The 27,707-nt window shown below is 42.1% G+C and overlaps 1 protein-coding gene across 1 annotated transcript; it reads right to left on the bottom strand.

Annotated features, from left to right (window-relative positions):
• Nucleotides 1–1,766: 1,766 nt before the first annotated feature.
• Nucleotides 1,767–27,440, bottom strand: PANX2 (pannexin 2). The gene is made up of 3 exons (XM_086610670.1): nucleotides 27,215–27,440; nucleotides 3,996–5,447; nucleotides 1,767–2,128 (listed from the first exon to the last, which is right to left on the bottom strand). The coding sequence occupies exons 1-3, from the start codon at nucleotides 27,438–27,440 to the stop codon at nucleotides 1,767–1,769; spliced, it is 2,040 nt and encodes a 679-aa protein (XP_086466796.1).
• Nucleotides 27,441–27,707: the final 267 nt, after the last annotated feature.

The following is a 27,707-nucleotide window of genomic DNA, read 5'->3' as shown; positions in this document are numbered from 1 at the left end:
CGAGCACCTCCCAACCGCCCTGCACTGAGCTCCGTGTCCACATCAGCTCCACACCGAGACCTTGGGGTGTTACAGCCAGCTCCTTCAGCTGCACCCCATGCCCCCTCCCCTGTCCGCGGCACGAGTCCTGCGGCTGGCTGCCCTTTTGGTACCTGGCTGTTCAGACCAAAGAGGTTGGGCATAACTGAAGTAATGTAGGTGGGAATGGTGGTTGTACACGTCTCGCCTACTGCTTATGATAAAATCCCACTTGTACGTAACTAAGATAGGAAGTAGTACACACTAAACTATTCAGAATAATAGGTATTTATTTTCAGTGCTATTTTCATTAAATATTGGTATCATATATCCATGTCTGAGGTAATAAATTAAAAATAAATTCAAGATTTCAGTCCCATATTTGTGCTGCATATTTTTTCTACCATTACACATAATTTTGAAGCAAACACACATACTCCATAATTCTGAATGCAGCTAGGAATATTATTTTAACACAGTCACTTTTTGTTTCACTATAATTTTGCTGAGAATGGTTATTGCATGATATACTTTTAATAGATGTTTTAGTTATACTAGAGTTTTCTATTAAATCACACATACCGTAGTTATAGGAAGATGGGCATGAAGATGTGCTTTGAGCCAAGGAAGGCAAATATTGAATTGGAGTGCTAGCACATACTGCAGGATTATGGTCTGCCTTTGCTAGAGCCCAGATTCAGCAAAGCCATTTCAGTGTGTGCTTAGCTTTAGACACGAGTTGTTTCAGTGCCATCCATGGCCATAAGTGTTTGGGACTAGCCAAGTCTGCAGACCTAAATTCATAAATTCTTTAACTGTGTGTTATGTGAAAACAGTTTTGCTGGTTTTGTACTTTGTAAGATATTTTGTAATGACCTTCGTAATATTTTTCATATCAGAGAAGCACCCATGAAAGTTTCTAACCTGGTTCATAAATACACTATGAAAAAATAAGCAGCTACAATGACTCTCTTTTACACATTTTGTTAAAAGCAACACTTGGTTTGAAAAGTTATTAAAGTAATTTTTCCCATGGTAAAATATATTTAAAAAAATAAACTCTTAATTTCATCATCTTCCATCAAACATATAAGCTTGTTAAAGGGCGGGGCATACCTCAGGTATTTTCATTTATAAATGCAAGAGATTGAGTGTATCAATCTTTTTGCACTTAAATGCTGGTGGTAGTAAGGCCCTTTCAGCTAAATCTCCATCAAGCCCAACACTAGTGAGCTAAAGAAACAAACAAAAATTTTGCTTGCATATAACTTTTTCATAATCCTGAATTGAAAAAAAATCCTCTCTGCTTAGAAAAAAACTCTTATTTAATTGCTGCCATTAAAAAAGTATATCTCACCTCCATGTTGTTTTAACTTTAATCAGTGATCCTGAATGCAAAGGATTTGAACACTCACTAAAATTACTGTGGCATGCCATCAGACTCTTAAGGTTCATAAATTGTGCTAATCTCCATTTAAATCAGGAAGCTACAGTTTAGAGCTAGAGCTAATGGTTGTCTTGGTGTTAAAGGTCTATTTCCACCAGATTTTCTTTATTCTATTTTGCAAATGACTGATGCGGCTCATGATGTGATCCTGAAAAACGGTTTGGTGTTATTACCGAAAGCTATATTCTGTGTGAAAACTCTCCATGCTCATGCAGTGAATTGCATCGCTGGGAGGACCACGGTCCGCACTGCAGTGGTCATGGGCCTGGCCACGAGGCCGCAGCTGCGCTGCCCCGGGTCTTCAGTACTCCACCGAGCTCACGATTGCCATTGGTTCATCAAATGTTGCCAACCTTATCTGCTTTGGGGTAGGGATGGAGAGAATTTCCCCAGTATCAGTTGGTGAGTGAATACCATTGTCTATTATGTTGGAAACTTCCTCCTCGTGGTCCTCGTACAGCGTGTTGATGTGCAGCAAGGGGTGGGCTGGGTTGCAGTTCAGTGCAGGTGTTGGCTCTGGCTTGACTTGGTTCAAAGTCATACTCGTTGCAGCAGCGGTTGTGGCTATATGGTTGTGGTTACACGTGACAAAAGCCCCAGCAGCAGGCACAGTTCTGCATGTCTCAGATGAGTACAGGATCTCTTTTGCAGGATGAGGGGTGTCTAAAAGAAAGTAAAGCAGCCAGTGAAAAGACAGGGAGGCTTTCATCCTTCCAGTCCAACAGAGAGAGTGTTGTGAACCAATAAACGCCATTGGCAGTTTTGCCAGATTTCAGTGGGAGCAGAAGTGGACCCCAAAATTAATTTTTCTTGGGACCCACTGAGAAATCCAACAGGACTGTTTCAAAACAACAAGATTGTAAGCTCAGGGAAACAGGGCAAACAACAAATGGGTTTTGTAAATCTTGCTCTTTTTTACGCATGCTCATGCTTCCTTACGTGAATGGTATTTTTATAAAACAAACAAAAAACAACAGAAAAATATCTTTTATTCTCCTCTACAGTCTGGCAGGCGTTTTATAAATGTTATGATTTAATGTTTTGACAAACATTATGAACGTTGAAATCCACAGGATGGAATACAAAAAGCACAGATATTTTCAATGGGAAAAAATAGTGGTTGCACATTGTAAGCCACTTGCTTTAGAAAGAACTCAGCAATTTGATATTAACTGATGTCTCTTTCCAGAAATTTTAAGTCTACCTTACCTGATGAACTGCAATGTAGGTCTAACTCAAAAGCAAAGCTGAAATTTTTTAATGGGGAATAACAGAGCCCCAAAACTACAGTAATTCTTTTTGCCCTTGAAGTATTCAAACACTAATTTAGATGAAAGTAACTGAGACCAGAAAACTCCAGTAGTTTTGAGGAGTTGAAATCAGAGCAGGTGACTGGATAAGGAATGCTGTAGAATAGCTCACATGCACATTGGGGGGTTAGAGGGCTCTAAGGAGCATAAGGATTTGGAAGTGACAGAAACTTTTATACCTCAAATCACTTCTTTGCTGGGCAGTGGGGTGACGGTAGCTGTCAGTCTGTCGAAGCCCAGAGGGAGGTCTTAGCTTGTAATGAGATGAGAGCCATTGCTTTAAGTACGTACAAATCTTTCTGTAACTTCAACTGCATGGTGCTTCTTTCCTATGTCAGTAGCTTACAAAAATAAACAAGAAGATATCTATCTGTCTATCAGTTTATCTACTGATCTATCCCTTTTTTTAGTGCTCACATGGCTTTCCCCATCACTCTAACACCTAACAATTATATTGGCATATTTGAAACACTCCTTTGAGGTAAGAAAGGGACAGGATTTCTACGACACACACAGGGAGCTAAGGCACAGAAAGAACATCTCCTGCAAGGCCACACAGGAAGGGAATGGCAGAATTCCTGAGTCCCTGACCAGCACCTGCACTTCAGACCACCCTCTGGTCCACATGAGCAATTTAAAACATCTCATGCACAAAGAACAGTATCAATGATCAGAGTTGTGATTTCCTAGGTAACAAACACATGCCAACCCTTAAGAATTGGTAATTAAAGAGATTTTTTTTTCTACAGGCAGCTTTAACTGCCATTAGCAGTTTCTCATACACTCCTAAGTGGCTATTACTGGACACAGTACTGGTCATCTACCATGGTAGTTTCCATATGACTTGAAAATAAGGCAGGTTTGAAACGTGCCAGGTGCTGGTGGAGCAGAAAGGGGTATCACGGAGGCCAAACCCTCCTCATTTCCTTGGCAAGGCATGACCACGTTTGCAATTGTGAAAATCTGCTTACATGTGAAAAGTTACCTGCATCAACAGCTTGTAGGCTGGCTTGTACAGCTATACCTATCATAATCCTTATCCTCCGTATAGCTGGTAAAGAGAGAGAACCCCTATTTCTGAGGCCTGCAAGCCCTAAGACTATTAACTATCCCAAAATCTAGCAAGGGAGGTCAAACAGTTCAGATAAGCTTTGAGTTCCTGAAGGTCACTACACAAATTATGGTCTGTGAGGTGGCACGGGCATTATGGCATACTGTACCTTTGAGAGACGAGGTAACGTGTACTACGACATTCTCTTCCTGGTTTAAAAATCCACCCTCTTGGCTTTTAGACGTAGGCATCGAGGGGATGGCTTGAATCTCTGGCTTGGGTTTTTTGCTACTAAGTATATATGGATGAACATCCAAGGAAAAGTGTCGTGTGTGTTTTTTTTCAGTGCTTGTGCTTGTGATGGCGTTTGGCTCGGTTTTATGAGCGGATGATTGCTGTGAGGTTTTTGCAGCGGACTCTAACAAAGGAGCTATAAGACTGTCTGTCGCCGTTTTTCTCCGCACAGGCTTCGGTTTTTCAGGTTTATGGTTTTCAACCTTCATAATGGCTAACTGTTCCTTGAATGGCTGAGGAAGGGGATTGGTAGTCGGGATCCATTTCATCTTCTTCCTTGGTCTCTTAATGATGAGCTGCTCGTTAGCATCGATGTCTGCCGGATCAACACTTGGGTCTATCGTCTGGATCCCTGAATCACGCATGGTCGGAGTGGCATCATGATTGGACTGGGCCAACGCTGCAAGCAGCTGGCGTACCACATTGTCATACATCAGATCGCTTTCATTTGTAATAAAATCCAGACGGTTCAATGACTTTATGTGGTCCCGATTTTCATTACAAAACATGGCCAAAATATTGATGTCACAAAACTGGGACTTCTGCCACTGTTTCTTGGTCTTTATTCCAACTTTGTTCAGTTTATCAAATATGAAGTTGGACTTGCGAAATATGAAGAGGTGAATTAAGTTGATGAGGATTATCAAGTTCATAAAGCAGAGGAGAACAATATCTACACCAGCAATAATCCGCTGGAGCTGAACAGATGGCAGTTTACAGTTCACTCTGATGTGCAATTTGGAGCTGCTCGTTTTGTCTGGAGGCTCTCCTAATGCACATGTAAATTCATTTTGCTTCTGTGTAGCATAGTAGGTGGATAAGTATGTAATTGGAATGATGCTTAAAAAGATGATGAACAAATGTCTCGCGAGATAAAGCTTAGCTAAAAAGTTACTTCGTCCTCTTCTTTCCAGGTATTTCTCAAACAAGTTCTGTTCAGGGCTTTTTTCCTTCTCTGCATTCTCAATGATTTCTCTCTTCTCTCTCTCGGTGATCCCCGGGCCTTTGGACTGAATCTGTTTCTCTATTTTTGGTGCTCGCCCTTCAGCTGCACGGTGGTAGCAGTTATCGATCTCCTGAAGCAAAAAATTAAGCTCTGAAGTCAGTCGGGTGGAGGCCAGAAATTCCCAGCCCAGAGCTGGAATGTACATTATCCCAGCAAAAGCCAGCAGTGCATAAGGTAGGAACTTATGCTCAAACAAGGAGGGCCAGTGGCTGGCATCAACTCCTGGCAAGGCATCTTTTAATTCTGTCCAACAATATCCTCTGGCATACAAGGCTTGATCGCGGGTGAAGTTGTGTGGTGTGTAACAGTATATTGGCTCCTCTGTATAACAGAGAGAAAAGTCACTGCTGTGCATTTAACCTACAAAAGGAGCTCTGGAAAATAAACATTTCAAATGACATAAATTTTATTTTACTGTATCTTTACACGACCATTAAGCCCTCCATGTCTATTAGACAGCTCAGCCTGCGCACATCTTCACAGGCCTCCAGGCAAAGCTATTTACCTGGAAGTTTTAGAATGAACCTCAGCTAGAAATGTCAGCAAGAAATAACGTAGTTCGGTTTAATTACCTCTCTGAGAACAATATCCTAAGCAACTGTGGCCTAAGCTCTGTAAAGCTAGGAGACCTGATATCTACTATACAGTAGCTAAGGATGTTATGTGCAATTGCTGAAAGGCTCATTTAGGTGAAATTTAAGGTTCATCCCAGCTAAATACTCTTCTAAATAGAAAAAAGTTAGATATAGCTGAAGGCAATGTTTTTAATCCTTATTAACAAAATTTACTAACTGGGTAAGGTAGAAAAAATTGAAACTTAAAGCCATACAAGCATTTAGTCAACTGTATCCACCCCAGCTAACAGTGCTGAATTAAAGTGTGACTGACCAGAACAGAATCTGGTGTGTTAACTGTATTTATCACTATGAAAATTTAATTCTACATTTGAAACTGTAACACTGCTTTTTGCACAGTGTGCAATTAAACGGTGGAACGCACTGTCATACAGTATTATGGAAGAAACAAGATCAAGAAAGCAATCAGACAAAGTAATGGAAGAAAAAGTATAGCAAGGATTAGTAAATACAAAGATAGTGATGCAATTTTTCTTTCAGGACCTGTTTAAGCCATAGGGTGATGGAAGGTGGACAGGTGTATCAAAGGAAGTAACACTGTATGCCTGTCCATTTTAACACTCCTTCCTAAGCACTTGCTTTTCGCCATCATCAGGGACAAGATACTGGGCTAAAAGGACTTTTGTCTTGACCCAGCAGATAAGCTATGTTCTTGTACAATTACATTTTGCTAGCAATATATGAAAGTAAGATGAAAACCTTGTGAAAACTAGAATAGTATCAACCGCTCAAAGAGCAATGACCATTATCAAAACACCCTCTTCAAAGAGGAAGACTGTATTTCCATGTATTGCCAGGTAGAACAAAGGGAATATATTTTATAGCGTTCTTGTACACCTTCAAAAAACTTCCTAAAATGAGACCCATAGGAAGAAGGCATGTTCTCTTGAATTGAGAATTGCTCAAGAACACCAAGCTTGCTCCAGTTCCGAACGCGGTCTACAATCCAGATCGAGAACAGCTCACTGGAAGACAGTGATACTGTTCTCTTAACAATACAAATCACAAAGAGAAATAATAAAATATTACGTTGTTTGACAACAATAAAGAAAATATTAAAAATTAACAGGCAGGCAAAAAACCCTAATCCTTTTGGCTTAACAGAGGACTCCTCACTTGACCAACTACTTCTCATATGAAAGCAAATCAAAAGCATTTACTAGTTCTTTGGTAAAATGTTGAGGTGTAAACCTCTCCTGTGACCTACAGGCTGAGGACTGCACAAAAATGGTTTTGTTTTAAAAAGCGATTCAGTGAGGATTCTTATCTAAAAATACAACCAATTTAAACAGAGTTGCTAGAATAAATGATGCTACCCAAGACAGCATGTAAAGCGAGTAAGCCCTGCAAATTCTTTAAAATCACTTTTGAAGACTATTTTAAAATCATACAACTTCAACATCAGAGCAGAGCTTAAAGCACTCTAATATTACATGGCTTCCCATTTAGACTATTTTTGTGCGTTTACAGCCATGTGTTATATGAAAAATGCTCACTGACTGTTGTTTTTGGTACTTACATGCCCTCCCAACTCTACTCATGAAGGAAAGCATATAAAAAATTACAACTTCTTCTATCGATGATTTACTGTATGATTTCCCAGAAGACAAAGTAGATTCCTATGCAAAAATGTTCCCACCAGGAAAAAAAGGCAAAGAAGCGCTGTGCATTTCCCATCAGCAGAAATATGTTGAATTGGGTGTACCTAAGCTCAGTAGAACCTGCCAATATGAATCCTGATTTCCTGTGACATACATGGGTTCATTTCTCCCATGTATCAGCACCATGAATACTTGGGAAGACAGCAACAAGTATTCACACAAATCATCCATAAGGATTGTTTTTTGGATTCATGTATCAGTTGCTACTACCCAACAAATGGTGAATAGTTCTCTTCAGTTCTCTTCACCGAGACCTGAAAGCTAAGGTGACTTCTGCCAAAACTGTATATATTCAACAACAATCAAATATATATTTATTTTCTAAATAAAAAAAGGAAACAAATCAAAATGTCTTAACATTTACATTTAGGTTGGACAGATCACTTACAGACTAACTGCACTCAGAGTGCAGAGTCCATCGGTGGTCCTTTGCCACTGCTTCTGTGAAAAAAGTCTGAAGACATTCACAGCTCTGGTTTGGACTGAACAGCTTCATTAGAGGCTACTTCAAAAATGAGGCTGCCCAGCCCAGTAAAGAAAGCAAATTTCATTTTACAGGAATTTGTTTGCTTTTCCTCTGTTAAACATTTTTTAAGCTGCTCCCATTGCCTGGCAAGTTGTGAGAGATCTCTAACCTATTGAGATAGCTGAGCATGGTGTCCCATTCTTATCCACTGTTTTGTTATTTATTGATGCTAGTCTAATATTTTCTTTGCATATTTGTTAAATTGACATGATTTATGACATTATATGCCATGCAAATCCCAAGACCCTTCAGATGAAACCCTATCCTCAGTGAAGTCAGCAGGATTTCTTATAACTGATTGAAGTGGGGGAAATGGAGTTACAATGCCATTTTATCCAAACAGTATCTTCTAATATGTTTGAGCCATACTCAACCATCAGTGAATGCCACTAATTTTGGTGAAGTTACTCCACAGGGGAATTTAGCTTAACCTTCTCAGAGTACGACTTGACTCACAAAGCATAGCATCAGCTCATTCACCTAGAAAACCATCCAGACAATGGAGAAGAGAGGAAGACCCTTCTAGACAATGATTCAAAGCAAAAGACTAATTTAGCTATCGCCTGGAGGAACCCGTCTCTCTTCATTCACAAGAGGCTGCCAAGCAAGATCACCACTAGGTCTGAGTTAGCTTTTGTAAATGCTCCTTCCTAAACAGTGTCAGTATTTTACCTTGCACTTTACCTGGCGTTTAACACCATGAATGTGTTTGATCCCATCCTATTAGAGTATGGACCTGTTTCTCCTCTACTGCAATCTGTGTCAATCAGGAATAAATGAAAAAGAAAAACACCGTGTCATTAACTAATCTTATTTGCTATGAAAGATGGCAGTAACATACAGCTGGATTTCAACACACAGATCTGATGAGGATGGGGGAGTAACAAGTTGTTCTCACACATACAACTCACGGTAGCTGTGTGGGCCCTACTTAACGCAGTTTCAAGAAGGCACAGCAGATGCATTTTTTTATTTTAAAATGTTCTGCTGACAGGTAAGTAGCACTAAAAAAAGATTTTAACAGTGTTACAGTAACAGTGTTAAAATCATAGCTCTAACATTAGATCATGCAATATAAAAAAATTATTTGCTTTTAACTTTATATCCATAAATATAGAAAGTTTCTACCAATATTCTTATTTCACCCTAAAAATCCTCAGGCACTTTAGAAAGTTTCTTTTTCATATAACCACTCCAGGCACCATGAAATGCAGCTATTTCCCAAGACTCTGCAGTTTAATTGCATATGGTGTAACTGTTTGATTATGTAGGAAAAGAAAATAGAGTGAGATGATGTAAATAATTTTTTTTTTTTAAATGCTTACGAGACATAATTACGGCTGAGCAGACTGGTCATCTTCTCAATGTTGTCTAGGCTTAAGCCCACAAATATAATCTACCCCTCCACTCTCCTTGATAGCTACATTCTCGTGAGCCCAGGAGACAGAAACTCCTACCAAAAAAAAAGAGAGCAAGGTCATCATCTCCAAAAATAACCTTTTGCCAGTTCCAAACAATAATAAAAAGGTAGCTCAGGGTGGACATGTATCTGTGATTTGTACACGTGTGCATCTGTACCAAAGGCAAAAAAAACCCCAACAGTAAGACAATTAACCTGCCATCATTATTGGTGGCTGGAATAGTAAACTCAACTTTTCTACATTAAACGTGATAGGCTTACTGCAAGACTTTTAGTTCTCACTCTCAGAGTAAAATCTCATTAAGTTCAAAGTCTGAAGGTCTGCCCTCAGGTCCACCTTCACAAATGTGTTAACTGCATGCCAGAATATGAAGCTCAACACAGTTTTAGAAAAAAATCACTAGGAATATCTAAAAAACAAATCCTGTCTTCAGTAATACTTACCTACATTCCCACGAAATGTTCCTTTTGAATAATTTTTAAGAGACTAAGTAACCCTGCGCTAATGTTGAGCAGAAATAATTGGGAAAAAAAAGTCCTTGCTGTTAATATATTTTAAAGTATATTATACTTTATCTTATACTGACTTGAGTATAAAGACGCATACTAGGAAGCTCAGCTTCCCTTTTTTCGATATTATTAGATGATCACTATTAGGAGTGCTACATCAGAAGTTTTCCACAGATGTACAGAAATATACTTTATCCTGCTCACTGTGCACGCAAGTAGCTTCTAGAAGTCCACAAAACTAGACTCATGGATAAGGTATGAGACACATCTCACTATATTTTTTGAACGTGCAAAGAAGATGAAATAATCAACACAGAATTACTTTGTTGTGTAATATAATTGATTGTGTTATGCCACTTGAAAAATTAAAATCCCTTGACAGCTAAGTTTTTTCACATGCTCCATTCTGTACCATCTCATCCCATCAGTTTAAGTACTGGAGAAAAATGACTTGCAGGACATATTGTGGTACAAAGGCCATACGTTAGGGGAATGAAATGATAGCCAAGGTAGTGAAGGGGATGAGGGAACTGGCTGTGCTCAAAAAACTCTTTTAAAAAGAATCTGTACAGTATGGAAAGAAGGAGCGAGGGCAAACTATGGAAGCCAAGAGCTGCTGAGTTTGCTGCCTGTTAGTACAGGCTCCAAGAAATGCCTGTGGGCTTCCTGCAGGCATACCCACTCCTCCTGTTCCCAAACCAAGGTCAGCCACCTCCTTTCAGTGGCTCCCCGACCTCCATAGAGTTCAGCATATGTTCAACTGCCCTATTAAAGAGGACCTGATTTAAACACTGTTTGTCAGGCTGCAAGTGCTAGGCATGAAAATATGTTAGATAAATAAATCCTGCTTAATTTCATGCAGGACACACAATACTGTAAGTTCTGAAATTCCTCAAGCAAGGGCTGGAGTGCTGAGGTTTGAGGTTGGAACCTTTGTGAAACTTACCCCTGCTAAAATAATCTCAGATCTGGAAATGATGTTACCGGTGGAAAAATCTGGTAACTGCTGTTCTAGACTATTCCCTGAAGTTACACCCCAATGCAGAATCATGGAAATGCTGGAAGGAACCTTGGAAGTTACTGAGACCCATGTCTCACTAAAAGCAGGGTCACAACGCAGTTTGGACCAGCTTGATTAGGCCTTTGTTAGTCTGAAAACCTCCAAAGATAGAGACTACATAGCTGACTGTGCAACCTGCTCCAATGGTTGATTGTCCTCAAGGTGAACTTGGGTTGGTTTTAGGTCATGTCCTGCAAGAAGAGCTGATTCATGCAGGAGTAATTTTGTGCACGTTTGAGAAATGGCCATTTCCAAGAATGAATGCAACGGCCAGTTGCACTAGGAACACATTAGGTAAAATATGACTAGAAGGTGATCACTGCAATACAAGGGGCTAAAGGTCAGGTCCCAGTATTGCATCTCAATCAAAGGAAGAGATACCAACAGCACAGTCCACCAAGGAGGCTGTGTGCACGTATGTGTCTGTGCATGCAGATTTGCCTATCTATAAAAAAAAAAACTTGCAAAAAAATGTGAGCTGGTGTATGGTACATAGAAATGACACTGTCAAGACGACATGGTGAAGCTGGTAGATATGTATCACTCTCCATCACCTTTGCAAAGTTAAGTTTTTACAAGTCTTCCTGTGAAAGTGAGTGAATTGCATCTAACGCAAACATTCACTTGCCCCTTCAAAATAAAGATGACAATGCCAATCTTTTACTATTCAATACTGTAAAAAATTAGACCTGCTCCTAAAAAGACTTAAGTGACTTCAAGCATTGGGCAATTCCTTTGAAGCCAATAAGATTACTCACAGTGCATAAAATTTGGCATGTGTCTCTCTCCTTGAAGAACTGATGCTGTAGGGGGGTCAATTTCAAGCTTCTAAAATACTATTATGAGCAAAAGTTACTTAAATAAATATAGACAACATATTTACAATGCCTTTGGTAGACATTAAAAAGTAAGAAAGGAAAATAGTAGTAATAAACAGTATATGCCCCTATACAAAAAGGCAAATGACTTTTTACACCTACCGTATTCCCAGTGAAATAAGGTATATTCACCCAAAGCAAAACATAAACCATAATAATAAATTTCATATGTCTCCTGAGACCTCCAGCTTTTAGAATTTACTATGGAAAAAGAAAAATCACACCTCTAAATTAATCTTCCAACTGTATCACATGATTTCAGTGTTCTAGTGCAATAATTCAGTAATGCAGAAGGAATAGCACAATTTTCTAACAGCAGATAGAAAAAAAACATAAAAAGGAACGTAGTTTTCAGAAAATATAATTCAAGAATGAAAAGATGAAATTTCTTGCGCTTGCTACACTAAGACAAAGGTAAATATGCCTCTTTTGCAAAAAATTCTTCAAGGATCTAGAAGTAAACATTCAGCCTGACCACCATGGCCCTACATTGGGTATAGGAAGCAGAAGTGGTGCTTAGGTGCTGCCGAAAAGGCTGGATCTCCCAGCTCTTGGACAAGTGGTCAGGCTGGAGACCCAAGCTGAGTATCAGGTAAGCATATTGGTAAGTAAATACACTATAGACTCACTCTGGGCCTAGTGATTCCTAACAATTTGCTCTCTGCCCTCCTGAAGAGGGCTGCTAAATCATCCTCATGCTGGTGCCCAACCTGCCTATGAATAAAAGCTGACATTCCAGCCAAGTTCTCTGAAGCACTCCTTGTACAGTCCTCTCCACTTGACTCTGAGGAGATATGTAGTGTTTTGGTAGATTCTCTGAATCTCCCTGACCATCAGATGCCAGAACACAAGTTTCTAAGAGCAAAGATAAATTAGAAACTCCCTGAATTCTGCAATAAATGCCAGTATTTGACAAGGGTAGTCCTTATCATACTGCTCTCCTTACATTGTGTCACATACGTGTAAGCAATGAGACATACACGCCTCATTCACCTTGCGTACTACAAGATTTGCACAAGAAAGCAGGTAGCAAACTGTTTATTTTGAGAAACAGATATAATTTATTTAGTAGTTTTTCAGCAATTTTTAAATGGAAAACAAGTGTCCTGGATCCTCTTCTCTCTAGAAAAAAAGAACAAAAAACATTCATGTTACTGAGGCTGAAAATGCAGTTTAAGGAAGTATAACATTATCTAAACAGTATACAGGTTTTCCACCTCAGTCACACAGTCCACAAGGAATATGTAACTCTCTACTCTGAATGTGATTTCAACAAAGGCTGGCTAATACCCAAATTAATTCACAGACAAAGGAAAAACTCCCTTAATTTAACTGGTTTATTTCAACTACTTTATTTAAAGGATATTTAAAGGTTAGAAATTAGTACAGTATGAAGATGGATTCCTGAAATTACGTTTGTGTATCAACTGTAGTCATACTGTCCTATTTAACTCACTGTGTTTACTCATACGAATAAGAAAATAGTCATCAAACTAAGCCTTAACTTAGCAAGCTAATTATTAAGAATTATTACTTTTATCAAAACAAAAAGACAATACCTTTACCTTTCTTAGGGAATATTCTTTCCAAATCTGAATATAGGTTCCATGCCCATGAAGTCTTCCTAAGGTACAAATTTCTCCATGATCAACAAGGTAAGGTATAGCCTTTTTTGCCCACTCTCTGAAACCACTTGTCCTGTTTAAGAAAAAAATCTTGAAAAGAAAGTCCCTAAAGAAATGAGACAGGAAACCACTGCTGCTAGTAAGTTTTACTGGCCTGTACTGTACAAGAGTTAGTCATAATGGGTGAGATGTAGATAAGCAGTTTCAAAGACTGATAGGTGATGGGTTCCCCATAGGGGTAACTGCAATGTAAGGACAGCAGCAGGTGTCCCCATATTTACAATTTGGGTCTTTTTTCCTTGCAGGACTGCTGCCTGAACTGCATATATTTTGGATCTGCAGAATCAGTAAATTAGTAATGCACTTTCCTAGTGTATATATAAATCTACAGAACTATATTCCCTGTATGTAGTCAACATTGGCTCTTCTAAAATTAGCTGGTATGCTGAAGTTCACTTACCAGCAATCTGAGGCTTAAAGACTTATAACACCTGCCCAGGTTATTCAGGAGAGAAAGATACCTAGTCCTACTTGGTTGATATGTTGAAGTCTGTTGGAGGAAATTTTTCCAGAAATGGCAACTGTTATGCGGAAAGTGCAGAAACACCTAAATGAAATCCCTTAGGCTGCTCCTACAGAGGAACGTTTCCTCAATAATGAGCTACCATCCATCATGTGACGGCCATGCAGTGTGGTGGTAACGCCATTGGAAAGAGAGCTTATTTATAGTGATTGTACTGTTGAACATCACTAGGAGCTTTTGTTCTTGTGTTCAAAAGAGCTCTATGAGAACACGGAAAACACCTGGAAAGAAATTGCAATGCTTGTATTTGCATATAGAGGTTGGTTTCTGTGTTATAACGTTGCTTTGTATTATGTTAAGGTTTGAGGGAAGGTTAGACATGAATTTAAAAGAATGCATTCATTGAAATACAATTCATCCATGCAGACAGTTCAACAAAAGAGATCTAAATAATATTTACTTCTAAATTTAGCACTTACACGAGGAAGTGAGTGGAATTTTGGTGATGTACAGATCTTCTGCCTTCAGATAGGAGAAGAAGGACTATGTGAAAGTAAGTGTTTTAATGTTTTCCAAAGATCAAAAAATATTTTTGGGCAATTCAAAGATTCCCCTCTAGAGACTGAACCCCAAAGCAACTACACAAGCACCTGGACACTATGATAATGTGGACTAGAGTAACACCTGAAGTAAACCACAACAATGTGTAAATGCCAAAGTGAAATGAGTTATGAAAATCCAGTGAAACCGATGATACATAGACAAGGGTGGCTCCTTGAGTCAAGCGCCAAATACAAACACAGGAAGCCACAGGAAACAGCATATTTGTTCTACTGCATTATTGTTATCTAATGATTAGAGATGAAAAAGACAGCTTGTGTTAAGTACCTCTTGGCATAAACACAGGACCTGGAAAACTTCATATTGAAAAAGAAGAAAAATGCCAATAGTTAGCTCATTAGGTAATTATGTTATTTTAATAACATAGTATTTAGGAGGCAGAGATGGCCGGTCTACTGCTTTTTGGAAAACTGGTTCCTCCATATGCAGAGAAATTGGGTTTTGTAAAGTATCAGAACTCTTCTGATCTGTCATGACAAAGCCAGGAGAATCAGCCTCCCAAGGCTCTCAGGGGCTCTGTCATTTCCAGTGCGCCCTCCTGAATAAGAATCCCACAGAAGACAAGGCACCTCAACCTCAAAATGCTGAAATAATTACTTCAGTGTGTAACTAAAACGTTCCAGAAATAGTCACTGAGCTCTTAGCTCAAAAAAACACACCACACATCTCAGCACCTGGCTGCATCACTGCTCTTGTAACTTAGAATCTGCACAACAGGCATGGTGCCAGGGAAAAAAGCAAACAAATCCCCTAACCTTGCTGTTTTTCCCAATTCAAATGCAAGAATATAATACAGGTCTGGGACAAAATCCCTGATGATAAGAAATATCTGCACTGATTTTAGCGTTTTTCTTAGAATACATCCTGTATCACGGGAAACAAAGGGAACCTCTGCAAGAATCATGCCAGTCTACTGTGAAATTATTCAGCTTTCGTAATTATACGTGTATACCTACCGAAGGTGCCCACTGCAGTCATTTTTAATACTGACAAAAGCTAAGGAACTCAGTGACGATGCGTATTCTTCTTGAAGAGTTTCACAGTTCTAAGAAACAGTACAAGCTTAGATTTCTTCTAGATCATGGATGCACAATTTCTATCCAGTTTAGGGAGAAAAAAGCTTCAAAATACTTCAGACTAGCTTTGAAAAACAGTCTTGACCTTACACTTACTTATTGACAATGTTCCCTTTAGACTAAGATGAATGCATTAAATTGCTCTTAAACAAAAATATTTTTGACCATCTGTTCAAATTGTCAAAGTTACCCAAAAGCATGTACTAAACTAAATCTCATCCACATTTTTGACCTCTTCACATTCGTGACACTTGGGAAGATAAACAGTTTGATAGCGCAAACAGGGTCATGAAATTTCATATGAAAAAAAGATGATGTATATGTGTCGATGAAGTTTAAGAAATGGAATTCATGAAAGAAAAATATCTGTAGCCACTAGGAACTGCAGTGGAATGATTACACACGAGGCTCATGCATTTCCTCAAGATTACCTTTCTGTTTAACATTCAACTGTGCAACTTAAAATCTTTAAATGACCAAAACTCATGGAAAGCCAGCTAGCTATCTCGTGCACACCTTGTGTTTGTGTGTGCGTGTGGATTGCTCTTACCCTTTGGGAAAAATTCCATCAGCAGTGCAAAGAGCCAGCAGCTGAACTGCAGCCAGTCTGTGGTTGCTTGTACTATTTCATTTCTTTTTAAAAGTATACGATTAGAAAGCACTTAAACACAAGTGGTACTGAGACACTCCTTAAATTCTCTTATTACAGCTAATATCACCTGAGAACCAATTTCTACACTGGTGTCATCACGTACATAAAACAATCTGGCCCTGTACTCTTAGCACTAACAATAAACACTTGGAAAAATGTCATCTTCACTTTCTTACTGTATGTGGCTTTAAGTGCACTTAAAGATAAAAAATGGAAAAGAAGCTCAAAACCATCTAACAGGTAAGTCACATAAGCAAGCATGTCTAAATATGCTGCCCACAACTTGAAACAGCAGTATACATTAGAAAAGTTGACCAGAAATACAAGACAAAACTCCATCTTATAACAGAGAAATCTTCAACATATACTGGTTCAAACATACTGTAGGGTGAAATGTATAAAAAGACATTGAACTCAAGCATATACTGTACTACACAGTGAAGTAGGCATTGCTTATGCAAAATGATTACAAATCAGAAAAGAAAATATAAAAACTTGAACTGACCCTTCAGTCATTTAACTTACAGTCTCCTTCCATTACTTCCTCATGAGAATTTTCTAGCAGAAGGGTGGTAGAAGGCTGAGCTACGTAACTGCTAAGAGACATAGAAATACAGTATTTATGAGCAACTTTTTGGTATTTTGTAGGCACTGTTTTATAAACCTAGCAAGAAAATCAATGCCAAAGCTCGGCTTTTGACTAAAGTATAAAAATCAGCTGGATGACTGTTTTGCTTATTTTAATAAAGTATTGGTATTTAACAGCTTCTGAGGGAAAATCAAATATGACTGCAATACACAATAATTCACTGTGAACAGAAAGCATGAGGGACTACACAAGAGGGGTATGACTTAGCAATCCCTGTAATTGACCACATTAGTCCTAAATCTTTTGAAAGTTTGGAAACTAAAATATTTCATCATTGTGAAGATAACACATGACAGAAACAGCAACTTACTCTCCTTTGGGGCCCACCACTCTCTGGTCCCTTACACAGAGAACCTCCTAAAGACATTACTGATAGTGTTGCTTCTGAACACAGCACAACACTGAATTGGAATATTTAAACCACTTAGTAAAAACGTTGAACAACACAAACAAACTAAGCAGCACATCATGATAGCCAAGTATCTTTTCATCTACTGGACCGTAGAACAGTGTCTTGGAAGTTCATCGATGCCCTGGTACAAAAGGCTGCCACTCACTGCCAGTAGCATCGTTGCTATTCACAGAGGACAAAATACAGCACTTGCTGGTGAAGATCAGTATTAAGTACCCAACAGCATCCTACTCGTGGCTGTGGTCTGTGGGTACTAGTTCCATGGTAAAAACAGGGAGGGTAGAGGAAAGGATGAAAGTCACATGGAACACCAAACAGACACACTTCAAACTGATAATCAAAGTTGCAGTCTCATAATACTCTGCATTTTGCGCATTTTAGAAAGTAAGTGAAAACGGAAAGGTGATGTATTAAAGGACCAAGTCCTTTTCAACTAGTTCCATGCCTCCCCAGACTGACCATGTCTTGGTAGGAGATACTGAAACAGTCACTGAAACCAACTGCTGACACAGGCTGTAGCTGTACTAGAACTACGTATCTTAGAGCCTTACGTACTAACATTTAATTAGAAGTTTGGTATTTTACCTTTTTTTTTTTTTTTGACTGAATATTAATCTAAGGCTAGCCTGCTTCAACACAAAAATACTTCAAATATTTTCTTTAAAAACAAATTACTAAATAAATAAATAGAAAGAACCCCAAACCCTCTACTGTGGGAAAGGGAACAATCCAGCAGGCTCCAACACAGATAAAACGAAAGGACAAAAGTGACAACCTATACTTCCAAGCTTACAATTTGCTTCTCCACCAGACAGTACCTGGCACAGTTACCTATTCCTGCACTGGGACACGGCAGCACTACCAAGTCTGAACTCTCCATTCATATTGGTTGTATTTTATTTCTAGCTTGCACAGGAATAACTAACTGTTCAAGCTCCTAGGGAATGAAAAGTCAGGCTTCTGGATTTTCAGGTATGAGAAATCAAAGCTCTAACGAGTCAAATACAAGCATGGACCTTTGCAAAGCACTACATATACATTTGCATGAGTGTTCCAGCAGATGCCTAAGAATACACAGGGTATAATGGAGGTCATTATACTGTTTGACAGATATTCAGACACATTTGTATTTAAACAAAAAAAAAATGTTATCTTTAACGCTGCAATTTCCAAATGAAAACAGAGCAAACTGAAGTAAGTCTCCTTGGGACTACCAGCTGCATGCATTGTTATTCTCAACAAGAACATTGCTACAGGGTTTTCTTTAGCCTATGCTGCCTTCTGTAGGCACTTTCATCAGGGCTGAGAGCCCTGTGACTCCAGAAAATCAATTCCACTTGAATACAGATCTATCCACTGAGTCAGAGAAACACACCTCCAAAACCTCCCTTATTATCTTCAAAGTCAACATACACCGACTTCTAAATACAAGATGTTCTGGTTTTAGATGAAGTATGTCCATGGGTGAGTTTTAGAAAGGGAGACAATATTAATTCTTCTCTTGTGGGTTCTCACGTGGGTTTTCTTTGTGTGGGGTAGCTGACTACTGCTCCTAAATGACTTTGTGACGATCTCATGATCAGTATAAATACAGCACATGGATTTATTTTAATAAACATTCTAGGGGTGTCCTTTCTGCAATCACACTGCTTTGCCTGAAAAACATTAAAGGACATTTGGGAGACTCAGAAATGATAACGTAAGAGGTTAGCCAGTTCTGGTGTCCCCACCATAAGAGAGATACATCTGTTGAAGCGTGTTCAGAGCAGGGCCACAAAGATGACCCAGGGGCTGGAGCATCTCTGCTACGAGGACAGGTTGCAGGAGCTGGGATTGTTCAGCCTTGAAAAGAGAAGACTTCGGGGGGACCTAATAGCTGCCTTCCAATACCTGAAGGGAACCTACAGAAAGGCTGGGGAGGGACTTTTTACAAAAGTGTCCACTGATAGGACAAGGGGAAATGGGTTTAAGTTGAAGGAGAACAGATTTAGATTAGATCTTAGGAAGAAATTCTTCAGTACGAGGGTGGTAAGACTTTGGAATAAATTGCCCAGAGAAGTTGTGGATGTCCCTCCCTGGAGGTGTTCAAGGCCAAGTTAGACAGAGCCTTGAGTAGCCTGATCTAGTTGAGAGGCATCCCTGCCCATGACAGGGAGGTTGGATTAGATGATCTCTAAGGTCCCTTCCAGCCTATGCCATTCTATGATTCTATGATTTTCTTTTTTCTTAAGAAAGTAAGCTCAGGAAGTGCAAAGAAAGTCTGTATGCATTTCTTTGCAGGGGGGCCAGTGCAAGAATTGTATCTTACTTCAGCCATCAGAGTGAAGTCCTGTTCGCACTGAAATCAACAGTCAAACTCTTACTGATTCCTTCACAGCCTGAATTTAACACTCAGGAGCACATCCTAGTGCTGTGTATGCCCCAGGCCACCTCTCTGCAGAGAGCTCATTTTCACACAAAAAGCACTGCCATCTAGTAGTGATGTTTGGAAACGATACTTTATCTCCCAATAAATTTTCATAATGTTACAGATTCATTTATAAGGCAAAAGTGAATCAAGGATGACAGACCCTTTTTTTTTTTTTTTTAACATCGAGTCAGACTGTATGGATACTGTAAGCATCCTGGGCTGCATAACAAGAAGTGTGGTGAGCAGGTCGAGGGAGATGATTCTCTCTCTCTACTCCACCCTCGTGGGACCCCACCTGCAGTACTGCGTTCAGCTCTGCCGTCCCCAGAACAAGAAAGATCTGCTAAAGCAACCCCAGAGGAGGGCCACAAAGATGATCCGAGGGCTGGAGCACCTCTCCTATGAAGACAGGCTGAGAGAGTTGGGGTGGTTCAGCCTGGGCAAGAAAAGGGCAAACCTACTGCAGCTTTTCAATACTTAAAGGGGGCTTATAATAAAGATGGAGAGCGACTTTTTACCAGGGCCTGTAGGGACAAGACAAGGGGCAATGGTTTTAAACTAAGAGTATGCTTAGATGAGACATAAAGAAGAAATTCTTTATGATTAAGGTGGTGAGGCACTGGAACAGGTTGCCCAGGGAAGGTGTGGATGCTCCATCACTGGAAGTGTTCAAGGCCAGGTTGGACAGGGCTTTGAGCAACCTGGTCTAGTGGAAAGTGTCCCTGCCCGTGGTAAGAGGGTTGGACAAGATGATCTTCAAAGGTGCCTTCCAACCTAAACCATTCTATGATGCAAGTAATAGGAGAAAAGCGCAATACCTAATTTAAAGCCTTTTGTAACACATTAAATTCAGCTGGATTGTGATTTATTCAGAAAATCAGCATAGTATCTGATAAACAATTAGGTCTTGCCTTTTATGCTACTAAACCAGAAATTTGTGATTTAATTTCTCAAAAGTGATGTAAAGATCAGAACACTCTAAAATGAGGACAAACAAATCATTTACATGAAGAGCGAATGCATTAACCTAAACAATGACTTTGCCCATGGCACTAAACCAACATAATTAATTAAATAACTTTATCTTCACCCACGGGCAAACTACAGTATACAATATATTACACTACAGACATAATGATTTTTAAGGTTGTTAATTATCTTTTAAATAAACAACACACTTTTTCTTTGTCTGTGTTGTGGGGCTGAACTCTGCTTTCACACATGCTCCACTGCAGCTGCTGGCCCCAGAAGGCCCAGTGCTGCCCTGGGACGTCCAAACTTCCCGCGATGATGGGGCATCTTCTGCACAGCCCCGGGAAAGGACACCCTTGCTGCTCGGACTGTAGAGTTGCTCTTGACTACTCTTTAAGCTACACTTGATCCCACACACAGACTCAAAGGTTTTTATCTCCTCTACACATGAACCATGCAGACTCTTCCAATCTAGAGCAAAAAGTTCTGTGAGAAACCACTACTTTTTGATGACTACGCTTTTATGTCTCAAGTGCACACACTTGAGCAAAACACCACTGTTTCAAGAGCTTTACCAACACTGATTAAATAATATGGAATAGATCCAGAAAACAGGGTTGTTGTCAGTTTAGTGGCATGACAGCAGCTTTCCACTGCTTGTACTGGAGATCATTAACAGAAGTAGGTTTAACAACAAGCATCAAGTTTTTATTTCCTATTCTGAAGCAATAACTGATGTGCACAAGGGCCCAAAGCAAAGTTTGGGAAGCTACTATGACATTCACAACCAAAGGGGCAGCAGGAATCTTTCTCAATTGTCAGCAAAGTTTGCCCTTTTCATACATATTATTTAAATTCCACACAGGGAACAGTATCCAAAGTAAGCAAATTACGACAGATTTTTTTTAAAGATCAATGGCAGTGCACAGGTGAAACATAATATAAACTGCAGAATTGGGAACAAGCATGTATCCAGCTGGACTATTGTTATTACCATCAGTGTCTCTGGACAAGCTTGACTTAGTAAAGCAGTCTGAGTACGTACAGTTTTGGTAACAGATTAACACCTGATTCAGGCATCAGATGGGATTCACCTTTCTCAAAAGGGGAAGAGGGTCTTTGCTCACAAGCCAGCAGGGTTCACTGACAGAGCTTTAAACTAGACTCAAAGGGGGAGGGCAATCATATCAGGCTTGCCCCTGACAAGCTGTGGGATGTCACATCAAGGTTAGAGGTGCTAACGAGGGCCCTCAGCCTGTTGCTCTGAGAAGTGCTGGCTACACGGAGCACAATTGAAGAGTTATGGAGATGACCCAGGGGCTCCTGAGGTAATAGGAGCCAACAGGGAAACACCAGTGAAATACCTCAAAGGAATTAAGCTGACATGGCCGACAGCCCAGCTGAAGTGCCTCTACATCAATGCATGCAGCATGGGCAACAACATAGGAGCAGTTGTAAGTCACCACGCTGCTAGAGAGCTATGACCAGGTTGCCATTAATGAAACTTGGCAGGAAGAATCCCATGACTAGAGTGTGGCTACATGGCTACAGGCTGTTCAGAAGGGACAGGTGAGGAAGGAGGGACAGAGGGGTTGCCCTCTACATCAACAAATGGATAGAGCGTGAAGATCTGTCTCTGAAGAATAGCCATGAGCAGGTTGAAAGCTTATGTGTAAGAATTAGAGACGAAGGCAACAAAGGAAACCTTGTGGCTGGCGTCTACTACAGGCCACCCCATCAAGGGGAGCCTGTCAACGAAGCCGCCTTACTCCAGCTACAGGAGGCATCGCGCTTGCAGGCTCTTGTCCTGCTAGGGGACTTCAGCCACCCTGACATCTGTTGGAAAAGTAGGACAGTGAGCTGTAGGCAATCCAGGAGACTCCTGGAATTCACTGAGAATAACTTCTTATGCCAGGTAATGGACAGCCCTACCAGAGGGGATGTGATACTGGACATGTCAGTCACCAACACGTGAGCTAATCAGTGATGTTAAGACTGAAGGCAGCCTGGGCTGCAGTGATCATGCTCTGGTGGAGTTTGCGGTCCTGTGGGATATGGATCAGGCAAAGAGTAAAGTCAGGACCTTGAACTTTAGGAAAACAAAATTCTAGCTGTTCAAGGAATTAGTCAATAGGACTCCTTGGGAAACTGTCCTCAGGAAAAAGGGAACAGAACAGAGCTGGCAGATCTTTAAGGATGCTTTCCATAAAGCGCAATCCCCAGGTGCAAGAAATCTGGCAAGCAAGGCAAGAGACTGGCATAAATGAGTCGAGACCTGCTCGTCAAACTAAAGGGCAAGAAGGAAATACGGAGGCTGTGGAAGTAGGGAGAGGTATCCTGAGAAGATTATAAGGACACTGCCTGGCTGTATAGGGATGGGGTCAGGAAGGCCAAGGTGAGGACAAAGCTGAACTTGGCAAGGGATGCAAAGAGTAAAAAGAAGGCTTTCTACAAGTATGTCAGCCAGAAAAGGAAGGTCAATGAAAGCGTACCCCCTGTGATGAGCAAGACTGGCAAACTGGTAACCATGGATAAGGAGAAGGCTGAGGTACTCAACAACTTTTTTGCCTCAGTCTTCACTGGCAACCTCTCTTCCCACACCTCTCAAGTGGATGGACTGCAAGACACGGACTGAGAGAGCAAAGTCCCTCCCACTGTAAAAGAAGATCAGGTTCATGACCACCTGAGGAACCCGAATATATATTAGTCTATGCAACATGATAAGATGCATCCCAGACTCCTGAGGGGACTGGCTGATGTAGTTGCCAAACCACTCTCCACGATATTTGAAAAGCCCTGGTAGTCAGGTGAAGTCCCTGGTGACTGGAAGAAAGGAAACATTGCATCCATTTTCAGAAAGGGTAGAAAGAACAACCCTGGGAACCACCTACTGTCAGCTTCACCTCTGTGCCTGGGAAGATCAGGGAACAGATCCTCCTAGAAGATATGCTAAGGCACAGGGAGGACAGGGGGGTGATTCGAAACAGCCAGCATGGCTTCACCAAGAGTAAGTCCTGCCTGACCAACCTAGTGGTCTTCTGTGACAGAGTGACTACATCCATGGACAAAGGAAGAGCTATGGATGTCATCTATCTGGACTTCTCTATGTCCTTTGACACGGTCCCCCACAACACCCTCCTCTCTAAATTGGAGAGATATGGATTTGATGGGTGGACTGCTCGTGGATGAGGAATTGGTTGGCTGGTCGCATCCAGAGGGCAATGGTCAATGGCTCAATGTCCAGATGGAGATCAGTGACAAGTGGTGTCCCTCAGGGGTCCGTAATGGGACCAGTACTGCTTAATATCTTCATCAGTAACACAGACAGTAAGATCGAGTGCACTCTCAGTGAGTTCGCAGATTACACCAAGCTGAGTGGTGCAGAAGACACGCCTAAGGGACGGGATGCCATCCAGAAAGACCTGGACAAGCTCGAGAAGTGGGCCCATGTGAACCTCATGAGGTTCAACAAGACCAAGTGCAAGGCCCTGCACATGGGTTAGGCAATCCTTGGTATCAATACAGGCTGGGGGATGAAGGGATTGAGACCAGCCCTGCAGAGAGGGACTTGAGGTACTGGTGGATGAAACGTTGGACATGAGCCAGCAGTGTGCACTCACAGCCCAGAAGGCCAACCATATCCTGGGCTGCATCAAAAGAAGGGTGGCCAGCAGGTTGAGGGAGGTGATTCTGCCCCTCTGCTCTGCTCTGGTGAGACCTCACCTGCAGTACTGCGTCCAGCTCTGGAGTCCTTAGCACAGGAAAGACATGGATCAGCTGGAGTGGGTTCAGACGAGGGCCACAAACACGACCAGAGGACGGAACACCTCTCCTATGAAGAAAGGCTGAGAGTTGGAGTTGTTCAGCCTGAAGAAGAGAGGGCTCTGGGGAGACCTTATCAGGGCCTTTCAATTCTTAAAGGGGGCTTATAAGAAAGGTGGGAACGAACTTTTTTAGCAGGGCCTGTGGCGATAGGACAAGGGGTAATGGTTTTAAACTAACAGAGAGTAGCTTTAGACTAGATATAAGGAAGAAATTTTTTACAAAGAGGGCAGTGAAACACTGGAACAGGTTGCCCAGAGAGGTGGTAGATGCCCCATTGCTGGAAACATTCAAAGTCAGGTTGGACAGGGCTCTGAGCAAGCTGATCTAGCTGAAGATCCCCCCTTCTCACTCCAGGGGGGTTGGACTAGATGACCTTTAAAGGTTCCTTCCAACCCAAACTATTCTATGATTCTAAAATTAATAGGAGTTTTGCTCTTGAACTCTGTGGAAGCAGAACTGAATCCACTAATCTAATCCTGAGCTCTTCAACTCCACTCCAAAAAGGAATCTATTTTCATCAGACTCACTCAGTGTTTCTATTACGTTCTCTTGTATCTTTCATTTTTTTCTTTCTTTCTCGTATTATTTTTCTAACTGCAGACCATCTGAACAAACACATGACATCATATGACAGAAAAGTGGTGTTCCACATTTTTCCAAAGGGTGTTTTCTATGTTGCCTTGTAAGCTTCTTCCTGACAGGACATGATGGGTTACTGCCCTATATCTTACTGTGTCAAATGAGCATACATGGTTCGTAAGTAGACACAAATGATACAGCTTTTGGTACTCCTGAAAAACAAATTTGCAATGCAACCATCAGCCTGGAGAATAGTCTTCCACAGAACAAAATAAACTCAAATGCAGAAATTAAGTAGACCCTCTCTCTTCCACATACTTGTGCGGACCACAGTTCAGACTTGCAGAGGGACATCGACTGTATTAATCTGAGTCTCCTGGACTTGAGGCTTCCTCCACAATCTGCAGTCTTGGAGGATTTGCTCATGTAGAACAAGTTACTACTGTCTGCACAAGCAGTCAGTCATCAAAGGACTTCTGCTGGGAAACTTGCACAATGTAAAGGAACACATGTGAGGGGAATGACCTTTCCGGCACCCAAGGTTACCTTTAGGCCTACTGAGGCTCAAACCTGTACATTTCAAACAATATGAAAGCACATATATAGGTACACAATCTTGTGAGCTTCTGTAAGATTGCCTTTTTGTTAATTTACTTCTCTACAAACCAAATAAAGGAAGGGACCCCTAAACTTTTGCATTCTACAGAGGATCACCAAAGGTGACCTTGAATCCTGCTTTCCATTTGCTATCAAGAAACAGTTTTCACATGTTTAGCAAGCTCAGCACACCCTGAAAATATGGTCTGAGGTACCTCCAGATGACATCCAAAAAATGAGGCTCTTATTAACTGTGGCTGAAGATCTTGAGCTATATATGTTTAAAAACTGAGGTAGACTGAAAAACTTTTAACTAGAATTAAGAAAAATCTCAAGACTCCATTTGCAAGCAATTATTCTTCTAGGTAATTTATGTTATAATAAAAACAAGTATTAAGGATATGTAAGCGCTGGAAGTCAATCCCAAAGTAGCATGCGCAGCAAGAGCCTGGTTCTGGTACGTTTGACTGAATACAGCCAATTCCCACTGACCACACAGATACAAACTGTCAGGTCAGCCTGTATATTAAAGTGCTAATAACTTCACGTGCATCTTCAGCATGGAGCTCCAGAGGACCTTAAAAGCAGTCAGGCACTGGCAGCTGCACTCATCAAGCCCATACTTCAGAAAGTAAGACAACGTTTACGTACGCGCTAAGGGCCCAAAAGGTGTCACAAAAGTTTACTGGGTCAGTAATTCTCAAGGCTCCTCAAAACTGGACCTCCCGAGGCTGGAAGGACTCTGCGCTGGTGGTGATGGGCAATCAAACCAGGCTTTTTAAACTGTTACTGGCTGTGTGCAAGACATAGGCCCTCAACGGGAACAGACACCAGTGACTTCCACTATCACAATGCGGCAAAGCACAGCGTGCACGTGTCTCCATATACTGTACCAGCCTCCACGAAAGCATCTGCCTCTCCCCCGCAGGCCAGTTAAACACTCATGTTGTAGGTACCTGAGTTCGTGCCAGGACAAAGGCTTGAACTCGGGCAGGGTCCAGCTCGGGACCTGTCCAGCACCCACCTCAGGGAGCACAAAATCGCGCCCTGTCTCCCACACCAGCTCTCAGCCGCTGCAGGGCGGCGGGCACCCCCCGCGCCATCGCTGCCTGCAGGCGAGAGACCCGGGACGGCCCCGGCGGCGCTCCCCTCCCCATCGGCGCGGAAAGGCGCTCAGCCGCCCGCCCCGGCGAGGGGCGGCAGCCGCCCCCTCAGCACCGGGGGCCGTAGGGAGCGGCCGCCGCTGTGCCACAGCTCCTCCCGCCTGCCGTGGCGCGAAGGCGAGGAGCGGCGGCCGCCTCCTCCGCAGGGGCGATCAGCGGGGAGCGGCCGCCGCCACGACGCCGCTGCGCGGGGTGGCAGCCGCCCTCACGGCACCACCGGTCCCGCTCAGCAGCCATCAGGGTGCGGCCCTGCCCACTCCGCCCCACCCGCTGCCGGCGTCCCGCTGCCCTTACCGGCGAAGTTCTTGGTGAAGACGAGGGTGACGAGGAGGATGGGGATGAGGACGGTGCCGATAGTGACCACGCGGTCGAAGGGCAGCTCCAGCTTCAGCTGGAGGAGCAGAGCCGCCAGCGCGCCCGCCTTGTCATCCTGCTGCCCCGGCAGGATGAGCTCCTTCAGCTTCTCGCCCGCCAGCAGCGCGGTGGCCATGTCGGGGTGGTTATCGATGATGTGTTGCATAAGCGGCGGCGGCGGGCGGCCTCACGCCGCCGGGCCTCCCCGGGGACGGGCGGCGCGCTGCGGCGGGCTGGCTGCGGGCGGCACCCGCCCGGCCTGCGGGGACAACACCGACAGCGGTCACGGCGGGGCCGCGGCCGCGCTACTCCGCCGCAGCGGCACCGCGTTCGGGCGGCGGGACGCTGCCCCTGCGGGGCCTGCCGCTACCCCCGGCCTCCCGCCGGGCCCTACGCGCAGCTCCCCCGCCGGCAGCCCGGCGGGAGCATCCCC

The sequence above is a fragment of the Tauraco erythrolophus genome, chromosome 4 (genome assembly GCF_009769465.1).
Source record: "Tauraco erythrolophus isolate bTauEry1 chromosome 4, bTauEry1.pri, whole genome shotgun sequence".
In the NCBI taxonomy this organism is placed as follows: domain Eukaryota; kingdom Metazoa; phylum Chordata; class Aves; order Musophagiformes; family Musophagidae; genus Tauraco; species Tauraco erythrolophus.
This window is presented reverse-complemented; position numbering and strand designations above follow the sequence as displayed.